This window comes from Pseudomassariella vexata (assembly GCF_002105095.1).
Source record: "Pseudomassariella vexata strain CBS 129021 chromosome Unknown BCR38scaffold_15, whole genome shotgun sequence".
NCBI lineage: Eukaryota > Fungi > Ascomycota > Sordariomycetes > Amphisphaeriales > Pseudomassariaceae > Pseudomassariella > Pseudomassariella vexata.
In genome coordinates, this window is record NW_024467970.1 from 432,776 (window position 1) to 444,212 (window position 11,437).

General features: G+C 46.6%; 2 protein-coding genes across 2 annotated transcripts; one reads left to right on the forward strand and one right to left on the reverse strand.

The window, feature by feature from the left end:
- Positions 1-933: 933 nt before the first annotated feature.
- On the forward strand, positions 934-2,117 carry BCR38DRAFT_468575 (tat pathway signal sequence; the record flags this gene model as incomplete). The annotated part of the gene is made up of 3 exons (XM_040862780.1): positions 934-1,389; positions 1,444-1,575; positions 1,642-2,117. The coding sequence occupies exons 1-3, from the start codon at positions 1,131-1,133 to the stop codon at positions 2,115-2,117; spliced, it is 867 nt and encodes a 288-aa protein (XP_040711624.1). The 5' UTR covers positions 934-1,130.
- Positions 2,118-2,587: 470 nt separating this feature from the next.
- On the reverse strand, positions 2,588-3,787 carry BCR38DRAFT_499638 (uncharacterized protein; the record flags this gene model as incomplete). The annotated part of the gene is made up of 1 exon (XM_040864799.1): positions 2,588-3,787. The coding sequence occupies one exon, from the start codon at positions 3,785-3,787 to the stop codon at positions 2,588-2,590; it is 1,200 nt and encodes a 399-aa protein (XP_040711625.1).
- Positions 3,788-11,437: the final 7,650 nt, after the last annotated feature.

The following is an 11,437-nucleotide window of genomic DNA, read 5'->3' on the forward strand; positions in this document are numbered from 1 at the left end:
GTAACAGATGCAACGCCAGGAGAGGGTGGCAGCCAGGGGCCCAAGCCCAAGTCAAACTGACGGGCTGAATGCATAGGAAAATCAATCACAGACTATTTTCAAGAATGTTCTAGGCTCTCTTGCTCCATGTCAGCAACGAGCATCTCATTGCAGCCCGTAAGGCGTCACGTAAGCTATAGACGAGACCGGATAGGTGATGCCCAGACTCTACGAACAACCAGAAGTGCTACCAAGTTGCTCAAAGTCGCGCATGACGCAATAGTAAGGGAACTATCAGTTTGACAAGCTCATGTCAACGCGGGGCTCTGTTGAATAGCTACCTGCTAGAATCTCGGCATGGTCAGCTCCGTACGTCTGTTGCAGCGGAAACCTGGACAATAGTCTGCCGATAGTCTCGGATTCACAGTCTCAGCTTCATGCAGTAGCTGTGGTGGATCTTCGTTTCCAAGCACTGCCGAATGAAGCTGTGGGTCTAGAAGTCAGAGCCCCAATATCTAAATAAAGAAACAGGTTGCGTTGTAGTCCGATGATCCTCATTGGTGCAACCGACAGGCTTAACCAAGTAGCTTTAGACTAACTCGTCCTTGTCAGCATATGACAAATGCATAGCTCTTTGTAGCTGTGGGTGGGTGCCGTAGAAGTTAATGTGGAGGATGCTAGGAAATTTTGGCATTTGACTATTGGAATAAGCCCACTTCCATGTTGGAGGTTCAGTTTTGGACTCGGCAGCTTCATGTTTCGAGAAATTGATAGCTTGATGGCTAACATCCTACTAACTAGCGACAAAATGCTTGATATGTTATAGTGTAACTCTAACTTATGTGGTAGAGCGATTGAGTTTAGTGCAATATGCCAGCTTCAGCCTCAAAGACAGCCAGTCAGACGACTAGTCGGCCGAAAGGTCCATGAGAATCCCAAGAACTACGCCGACAAGGAAACACCGTACACTGGCGGATGGATCAAATGGGAGCTCCGATGTGACGCACACATGTGGTCAAATTCTTGACTCGGAATACTTCCTGCTTGGTTTCCTCTTCATCATAGTTCGTTGTTATTCTGAGCTTGCAGCTTTCACTCCCTTGCTTCCCAGTGTACAGCCTTTTTCCTACTTTCTCTTCCAATTATCCAAAATGCCTCATCAACTGGAAAAGGATGAGCAACATCGGTCACTGACATCTCAATACGAAGACTCAACTGACGATTGCGAATCCGAAGTATCAAATATTCCATTTCGGCATCATCCGTGGCGAACGAGATGGCAAGCAAGCAGCTATTTCTCCTTGGCGCTATTCATCCTCACAGTGGTAATCTCAGCAATACTTGGAGCATTGTTGGCATTCCACAGCATCAATCTTGACATAGAGTGCTCCCATCATACCACGCAGTACTGTAAGTGAAACTGAGACAAGACTTTTGCAACAGGAATGCTCACACACGAATCAGCGCCCCTGCTCAAAGATCTCGATATCAAGTACGACTGGGAATACTTCAACGGTTCCTTCAAAGCCCAAACCATCTACCGCCTGCCCGGCTCTCCAGAAGTAGACGAAGCATGGGAAGCCTTAGGCGTAGACTGTAAGTCTTCCCCGTCATGTGTCCATCCCCCCTCGGACCTACCAACTAACCGCTCTCTCTCCCTAGCCCGCGCATCCATAATCCCCTACTCCGAAGGCCTCCTCTCCGGCCTAAACCCGCACCACGTCCAAGTCTCCCCCAAATACGGCGGTGGTTTCTTCGTCAACGTCGAAGGCATGCACCACCTGCACTGTCTGAACCTTCTGCGCAAGGCGCTCTGGTACAACTACGAATACTACAAAGACCTCGGAACGCACGCCTTCAAGAACGAGGAGTACATTGTGCGTTTGCACGCGTCACACTGTCTCGACACGATTAGACAGGTGCTCATGTGCAATGCCGATACGGGAGTGCTTGGGCAGGTCTGGTATAACCCTAAGGACGTCAGGGCGTTTCCAGATTTTCAGACTAGACATAAGTGTAAGAATTTTGATCAGATTCGGAGGTGGGCGTTGGAGCATCAGGCACCTGGGGAGGAGGAGATGCCGGAAGATTTTCTGAAGGCGCCGAGACGGGAAGATGTGTTGAATGTTGATATCTGAGGGGTACGTCTGTGAGGGAAGGAAGCATAGTACGGTGCTTGGTTTGGCAGATCATTCATTCGGTTGTACGATTACCCCAGGGACTCTGTGGGGAACGCAGGAAGTCCACAACACGTGTGTAGCTTATGCCTAAAAACAACCTGTGTAAACGCGTTCTGAAGAACCCGAGAAGTGACGATGCGGAAGATTCTGGACCAAGAATTAGCCTTCAAGTGTGAAAGGGGTGATCAGTTAGAAGACGATACATTATTAACATCACTTTAATATTATTGTAAGACGTTATTCTTCGTATTTAATGTGCTCGGTTAGAAAAAGCTCGCCTAGCCATTATTGGTGGCACAGTCTAGTGTCCACAACTTGCTAAATAAATAGTCGTCAAAGGGTTAAGTACACCTTGACCTTAACCTCGGGATATTTTACAATGCAACCGGGTCGTCTTAAAGAAGTGCACTTTGTATAGCCCAACGATCCTAAAGCTTAGAATCAGTGCCAGTCTGTCCAGTGCCACGGGTCCCGTTTGTTACGTCTAGTTCCGTATCCTCCGTCAACAGACTGACCTCAAAGACGTCTTCAAGCCTCCATAGCGCCGGTGTTCCCGATGTATCTGGCCGTTCTGTCTTGTTTCTCATTCTTGAAGGTTCGTCCGCATCGCATGAAGACTCCCTCCTTTTCCCATCCGCTTTAGGTTGGGGGCTTTCATCAGGGAGCGAAGCGGATTGTCGTTCAACCGGGGGAACAGGTATTTGCGTTCCTGATGTAGCCGGGGGCTCTTTCTTATTTCTCTTTCTTGAAGGTTTATCTGTATCGCATAGTGCCTCCCTTTTTCTTTTCAAATCCGCTCTGGGTTGGGGGACTGACGCGGGTTGCCGTTTGATAACAGGGGGAGGCATTCGCGACGCTTTGGTATTGGAAGAGGGAAATATTACCTTGGGATCCGCTGGTGTTGATGTAACATACTGGCTGTGAGTTTCGCCTCGTTTTCTCTTGTTTTGACCAGCTGCTGCAGGAACCATTGTCACATTTCTAGCCTTCCCGGCCCGCCATTGATTCGGGTCTGTCGATACATCTGGATTGGGCTGGAGAGAGTTCAGAGACGGTTGTACGCATTTGCCCAGGAAAATGGTCTCGGGCGTCACGACATTCACCGTTTTCCCTGACACTTTCTCCTTTGATGCAGAAACCTTGCTTCCACCCCTCGTCCGCGTGGGCTTCGCCTTCTTATTCTTTCTTTGCTTCTCCCAGTCATCCCTGATCATCTGGCGAGCACCTTGGCGGATGAAATGAACACCGAGACTTTCGGTGTAATGGTTTTTGGGCGTTAGGAAGAACCCAGCGTCCCTAGTGACAACTGCACCCTCGACCTTGCTTAAGTCCAACATGGAACACGACCCCTCGCGGCCTACCCATACACTCATGTCGAATCGGATCCCGCCCTCACCCCATGGATTTTGTCCATTCGGGATCCCAAACGCTAAGTGTCCGGTATTCTGTCGAATCATTCGTCTCACGAAGTTGCTCACCGTCACTTGGTTAACTTGTTCCAGATCTGAAGGATCGGTCGGCATATCATCTTCTTCGTTGGTGATGAACTGGTCCAATAAGTCAAATCTCTTGAAGGCACCGTCGACGACGAACCCAAAGGTGCTCTGGATTCCAGGCGGGCAACCCATGATGAGTGGTTAACTTGATGTAATATTTATTGTACTTCAGGGCAAGATTCATGACCCAGAAAGGGAAATAAGGAAGTTTTAGCAATCGTTCTACACGGCTGTTAGAGGGCACCTAAATACACTATTAGCAGTATGTGTTGGTAATAGATACCTGGATGGCCACTGATTGAGCAAATGATCCCTCGACATTCAGTCATCTGTGCGATGTTAGGTGCAAATATTCGGGGCTCTGGAGATATGGAATAAGTCATTTGGGTATCGCAGCCGAGTTTTCTTTATCCTTGGTTTTGTTGGTTAGTCGTGTAAGTATGATAAAATTGCGTTTCTTTGTACTTGATTGATACATGATAGCAACTGTTTGTTCTCCAAAACACCAACACAACGGTATTGCCGAATTCTCTCCGGTGTAAGTAGCTATTATTAGTAGGAAAATGATCATGAGATGCCCGGCAAGTGTTTCCATTCGGTCACCCGATGATTCGTCATCATCAATACCGTCGCCACGATATAGAACAAACAGAGGTCGTCCTCCTGTTCACAGAGCCATTTGGCGAGTACCATGAAGGCAAGAGATTTGCTAATCATTATACTTAGACGTCGAACTTTCAGTCTCGAACCAAGTACTTCTGCAATGGAGGTACTTGAATGCCATTATGATGCATTTTTAGTACATACGACCATAGGCTCCAGAGAACTCGGGATCCCGTCCGCTCTCCCATAGATAAGCTGGAAACCGCTAGATTAGTAGTTGGGTGGGTGACCACCAGCGAATCCCTAGTGTTGTATGTTTTATTTTTTAGTTTCATTAAACATAACTAGTATGTTTCTGTTTGAGGAGACATTGACGTAATTCTTTTGCCCTGTAGCTTGAACAGAGTTAACTATAGTTAGTGCCTCTAATCTCCGTAGAAGTTATGCGAGACTTGTGTTCAGTAGTGCGTGTTCCTAATTAGTGGACTGGTATAAATTGATAAGTAATTTCAAGAAACTTTTAGAAGTGGGCATCCTCTGCCTACTTAATTTAATACATGAGCCGAAAATAGTACATACGACCATAGGTTTCAGAGAACTCGGGATCCCGTCCGCTCTCCTATAGATAAACTGGAAACCGCTAGATTAGTAGTTGGGTGGGTGACCACCAGCGAATACCTAGCGTTGTATGTGTTTTTTTTATTTCAAATATAATAAATACTATGTTTCTGTTTAAAGAGAAATTGAAGTACTTATTTTGCTCTATAGCTTGAACAAAAATAACTATACTCAGTGCCTCTTATCTTTATAGAAGTTGTGCGAGGTTTGTGTTTAGTAGTACGTGTTCCTAATTAGTGGACTGGTATAACGTGAATGTACACCGAGCTGGCCACCCTTACATAACCTCGCATAGAAATTTTACGATAGTAAAACCACAACGCCGTAAATCAATTGAAACTACTCTGAATCTTCCTCTCCAGAAGATTGCAATGCGATCTTACAAGTTCGCGCATTATGCCCAGTCCCGTTGCAAATACCACAGCGCCTCGGGCGCGTTTCAACACGCTTTGCGCGACCACCATTTCGGCGCTCTTCTTGCTGTATCTGCGTCGCCAACTCCCTAGAGTCCCGTAGGTCCTGTCCTTCTTGGAAAATAAGTGATTCTCCTTCCCGTAATTGCATTTTTTTAGTCCTCCGGCGCCGGCCTAGCATCTTATTTGCCTCTCGAAGCTCAGCGCACTCGGCCCGTACGAGGGCGAGCCGCCGTTTTTACGCGTTTGGAGGGTGCTTCGGGGGACTTGGTACGTTTTTGCCGCTTGTCGGAGACTAAAGTTTTTGGTCATTTTTGAGAGCTTGAAGGGCTAGCATTAAATCTGCTTTGTTGTATGACTTTGCCATAATTGGTTGTTGAGAAAATCAAACATTAAGTTGGCCGGTCGCGTTGGCGCATGAAAGTGGCCAGCTCGGTGTCATGGCCAGCTCGGTGTACATACACGTTAAATTAATAAGTAATTTTAAAAAACTTTTAGAGGTAACTGTCCTCTGTCTACTTAATCTGATTTAAAACTTGAAAATAGCACATACGACCATAGGTTTCAGAGAACTCGGGATCCCGTCCGCTCTCCTATAGATAAACTGGAAACCGCTAGATTAGTAGTTAGGTGGGTGACTACTAACGAATCCCTAGTGTTGTATGTTTTTTAATAAAATAAATACTATATTTCTATTTAAGGTGATGGCCATATTCTATTCCTTCAATCTACGGATTACAATGAGACCTCGAAAGTTAAACGTGCGGTCGACAATCTTCTGTCTACATATCAGCCAGGAAAAGGGCGAGGGTCGAAGGTGGTACCAGATTGCCTGCTTTATCAAGCTTCAATGAACGATCATGATGTCCCTCTCTGATCACATATGTCAATGGAATGGAGTACATGCTGAAGGTATCGTGCTCACTCTCATGTCAACATTTCCACCAAAGAACAAAAGTAATTAGACGTCTAGGCATCTAGCTTCCAGCATGGCCACAGTCACTTACATCGTCAACAATCCTGCGCCTGAAGCGCGTAAGTCTACGGTCAGCGATCTATCAAGTTCATTTGACACGGAAGAAGATGATGAGTTTGGTGTCAACGGCACATTTCCCTCCCTCGAAGTCTTATGGGAACGGGAAATGAAACGAAAGGCCGAGGCTCGTCAAAGTAAGTCTATCGTGCTGAGCCCGTCTCTATGAAGCTGAGCAGACGCAGATCCCGAGATTAGCTGCCGCATCACGCCATTGATCGCCTCATCGACAAGCTACCGGGAGGATGTGATTGACTCTGCTAAGGGTTGCTCAGCATACAGCGATATAAAAGCCGGCCGTGGTACGCAGAAAAGTAGAAAGTCTCAGTACTTGAATTAACCAAGGCGTTCCCGAAGGATAGCAAACCAGCGGGCATATGTAAAAAATACAACGCAGTCACAGTAGGGGGGGGTGACGACAAAATGAGCAACAACGGTCATGAAAGGACTTTTTTACTGCGAAACTCGGCGTTTGCGTCCAGTAAATCTTCCTTAAAGCTGGCGCTGTTCCAGAATTGACTATGTGATCGAGTCTTGCGTTTCGCCTTAGTTCCGTTCTATGATCGCTTATTAGGCATAGGAGTATTGATCGGTTCGCGCATGTCTAATAGCCTAGATTACTCACTATAACGGGACACTAACATTATTTTGCGCAATGGTGTTACGGAAGGCATAGCTTGCAACCTATCGCAGTTGTTGGCTGGGAATTGTGGGTGTTGGCATTAGTAGTTGGGTCGGTGATGACCAGCGAATCCCCGGTGTTGTATGTTTTGATATTTTCTCCTGCTCCTTTTTAACTAGAACATGTGGGATTGAGCGCCATATGTGTGCATGAGGTGGTGCCTGAGGTGGTGCCTAAGGCAGTGAAATCGCTTGTGTAGATAAAAAGGTCGGCACCTGCCTACCTACCTTAGATGTAACTTCTTACAGAGCACTCCGAGCAGTCAATACACACATCACACTGCGCATCGAGCATCATAACCAATACAGGATCTGTACAGAGTCATCATATGAGGGTTGAATCCCTCAGCACAAACATTAGTGGATAAATACGGACTTTGGACTTCCAACTGACCACCGACAGCAGGGCTTAGTGACGACCGATGAGAAAAACCCGCTAATAAAAAGTGGCTCGAGAGCTTATATAATGGCCTTTTAATGGTTATAATAAAATGTTTTGAATTTAATTAGAATAAAGAAATGATACAAGCTGCAAGAACAATAGGTACAGGTTTAGCTACTACTGGTTTAATAGGAGCAGGAGTTGGAATTGGTGTAGTGTTTGGTGTATTAATTCTAGGTGTAGCTAGGTCATGTTAGCAAACTTGAATGGTATGCCGGATCAACTAATATCCCACCTTATTTTCATCCAATAAAAGAGCGATATATTCGAGTAATGACTTGGCCCCCAAACTCTCCAAACCTTAATCCTATAGAAAACGTATGAAATTGGATAAAGGACTAGATCGAACACAATACGACTGGGATGAGAATCCCTCGTAGAAACGGCTTGGGGGCTGCGTTCAAGAAGCGTGGAGGGCTATATAAAAGGAGTGCTACGACAACTACTCGCATCGATACCTTTGCGATACGAAGATAGTATTAAAGCTGAAGGTTATTATATAAAATCGAAGTGATATTGCCTGCATATTTAAAATTACCCTTCAGACCAAGTAGAAGTTGTCCGAGGCTTGTGTTCGGTCGTCAGCGTTCCCCACTGGTGAGCTGGTGTAAATTGATGCAGTGACATCTAGAGGTGAGTAGTCTCTGCCTACTTGATTGAGTTTACGACCCATTGGTAATACATACGACCATAGGCTGCAGAGAACTCGGGATCCCGTCCGCTCTCCCATAGATAAGCTGCAAACCGCTAGATTAGTAGTTGGGTGGGTGACCACCAGCGAATCCCTGGTGTTGTATGTTTTTGCTCTGTTTTTGCCCTCGGCCGTATGCTAGATATTATGAATATCCGTAGCTATTTTTGGTCTCGCTAGAGTCCTTATCCTCAGTCCTAACGTTATGTTTTGTGGTATAATTGATTTTAGCTGTACTTGGATGTCTATCGCCCTTGTTCTAGGTGTTGCTATCCGAGCTCAAGGGAGGCTCTAGAGTCCTACATAAGCTTCACTAACACCATATCCTAACACATACGACCATAGGCTGCAGAGAATTCGGGATCCCGTCCGCTCTCCCATAGACAAGCTGCAAACCGCTAGATTAGTAGTTGGGTGGGTGACCACCAGCGAATCCCTGGTGTTGTATGTTTTTATTTTACTGTTTTTTTTTTAAATTTTTTTAAAATTTCCATTTTTGACTGATATTATTTTCATGTTTCTCTTGTTTGAAGGCGAACGGTCGAACTGCCCTCAGGAAGGCATGCGATGTACGGGCTCCAGCGCGCGATACGGAGCGCCGACGGTGCTATGAGCCGACAAGGCCCCCACACGTACCGGGTTCTCCACCCAAGTTTAGGTAAATACTATACACGTTAGGTTCGTCCGGAAGTATCGCCTAAAACTAATAGCGGTTAATATCCTAAACCTAATTAAGGTAAACGGGACGCTAGTGTCAGAGAACAGAATGCCATAGGCACCAGTGGGTGTCAGGACACTGAACGCAGGACACCGGCGGGCCGCCGGAGGGGTGTTTCGGACAAAAGACTCCCGAGTCATGATTATAATCTATGTGAAGCTTTGGGATGACGAGAGTCAAGATCCTTGGCATCGCCGACCCTGCTGTTATGCCGGGTCCAAGCGGCGGCCTAGCTATCTATATAAGGACCATCTCGAAGTAGGATAGGGAAGGAGTTGTCAGAGCCACAAGTGTCATCCGAGGCGGGCCAGCTTCCACCAGATAGGAAGCCGTTTGTGGCGGCTAGAGAGCCGTTGAAGCCGTTTGTAGCGGATAGGGAATCGCTTGGTTGCAGATAAGGAGCCGCTGTCCAAGATATTGGCCGAAGTCGGAGGAACACAGACATACGGAAGCAAACATCCAGAATCCAAGAGAGAACCTCGGCTGGCTATAAGTAAGGAGTCGAGACGGAGGAAGATAGAGAGGGCAGAGATCAATGCATCACCGTGGGCACCCCTACCTGAGACCGCCAGTGACCACCCGGTATTACGTAGGAGGGACGCCCGTTACTCCCCATCACTCTGTACTATTGCCTTCGGCCTAGCCGAACCCTGACAGCTAGCCCTTCAATTATGCGGTTCATTCCTACGTGCACTTAGACACTACTTTCGAAATCCTATTATTCTGCCCTTATCTTAGCCTTGACAATGACAAAAGCCTGTATCATGCTCTGATCAGAGCAATCCAGTGCCAGTGAGAGCTTCAATTCGACTCCCAGAGCCAGACGTCTTGTTCTGAGAATCATTCCGACGAGAGTCTCAGAGGCACATCCGACCAACTCGCGCACCAGACTTGCAAGAGCTTCGCTGTTGCAACCAGTACCATGATTTTCGTCTGATCAGACCAACAGATCCCATCTGTTGGTACTGGAGCCGTCTGTTCAGTGTGTTAGGTGGTAGGTATATCCTACTGACCGCCTGACTCCGTTTCACTACTCTTTCGGAAAGTTCAAAAGGGCTTTGATAAGAAGGATTACTAGTTAGCTATCGCATAGCGAAAGATTAAGGCAATAGAGGTAGAGCTTGAGGCTAGTAGGGCTAGGAAGCGGAGGAAGGTCAAGATAAGCCCTAATTCGAAGTTTACTAATATCAAGTGTGACGGGCTCACTGCGAAACTATACAGCTCAACATGGCCAAATACTGTTAAGTATCTAACTGAGGAGGAAAGTAAAATAAGCGAGTTTTCCGAGAACACAAACCATGTTTTTATATGCCCTCGATGGTTCCTTTGGTGGATCCGGACGCAAGGTTCTTGCAGCTCCGGATCCCATTTCAGGCACAGCCTGTCACGACCTGGGTTGCATCGCATTGGTAGAGACCTCTATTAGGTGCTATCGACGAAGATTCTACTCTAAGGAGCGAAGGAAAGAAGATGACAACTTAGGTTTGAGGGAGCGCGACTAAGTCATCCACGCTTGGCGGGGCTCCTACAAGGGTTATGATTGGCTTCCCATCTCACACTGCCACGGCAGGTGTTCCAGCTGTACGTCACCTGGTTGTAGTGAGTCTGCGAGGGTTGACCTTCACACAGCCTGTCACATCAAGGCTATTCGGAAGGCTCAAATCGAGGCTAGTGAAATTAAGGATAGTACAGATAAGTTTAGCAAGTCTGAAAACCCTAGTAACGGTGAAAGCTGTATTATAGTCGTATCAGAATAAGTGTAAAAAAAGGTTGAAGTTAATAGTTATAATATACAGTATTATTTTTAGGGCGTCCTATATGTGGGGGTGTCCCGGATGTGGGTGTGGGACGTTATGATCAAACATTTCATTTGCTACCAGCCTTCAAGGCCATTTCGGACATCCGCTATTCAAGAAAGTTTTTGGATAGCGAATATCGTTTGGGTAGCAAATCGTTCAACAAACCGTACAGGTAAGGCATATCTTGGACAAAAAAGACTGGTGGCACATCGAGTTCTCGTAGTGTAACCGCCAGGCAGCCATTGCCGATGTAGGTTGAGACAGGTTGTATGTTCCGGTAGAGTAACCGAAGAGAAACGAGCTGAGATATTCTAAACACAGACAATAGCTGAGCTCGAGCCCATCAATCTTGCCATTTCCTTAGGCCGCTTCATGTAGTCTCGGCAGCAGTCGATCGCAAATGATTTTGTTAGTGACATGACGGAGATGCTGCGACTGCATGACTGCTGACTTGGAGTAGGTGGCTGCAGTCCTTTTCCGCCGTAGGCCGTGCTCACTTCTTTCCAAGTTTGTGAACGTGTTTCGATCCCTACAAGTCTCAGCAAGACGTCAGCATATTGTGAGATGCGTCAAAGATTGGATAAAATATGCTTATTAACGATAGTAGCTGCAGGGTATAAAAAGCGACCGGCTTGGGAGGCCCGAGTTATCAACTTTGCGAATGCCATCTTGATAGCAGCTTAAACTTCATGCTTTCGGTGTGCCTCAACCAAGCGGTCAAACTCCGTTCGCGAATATATTTTCCACAGAATCCGGACTGAACTGAATCGAGCTGACCAATGTG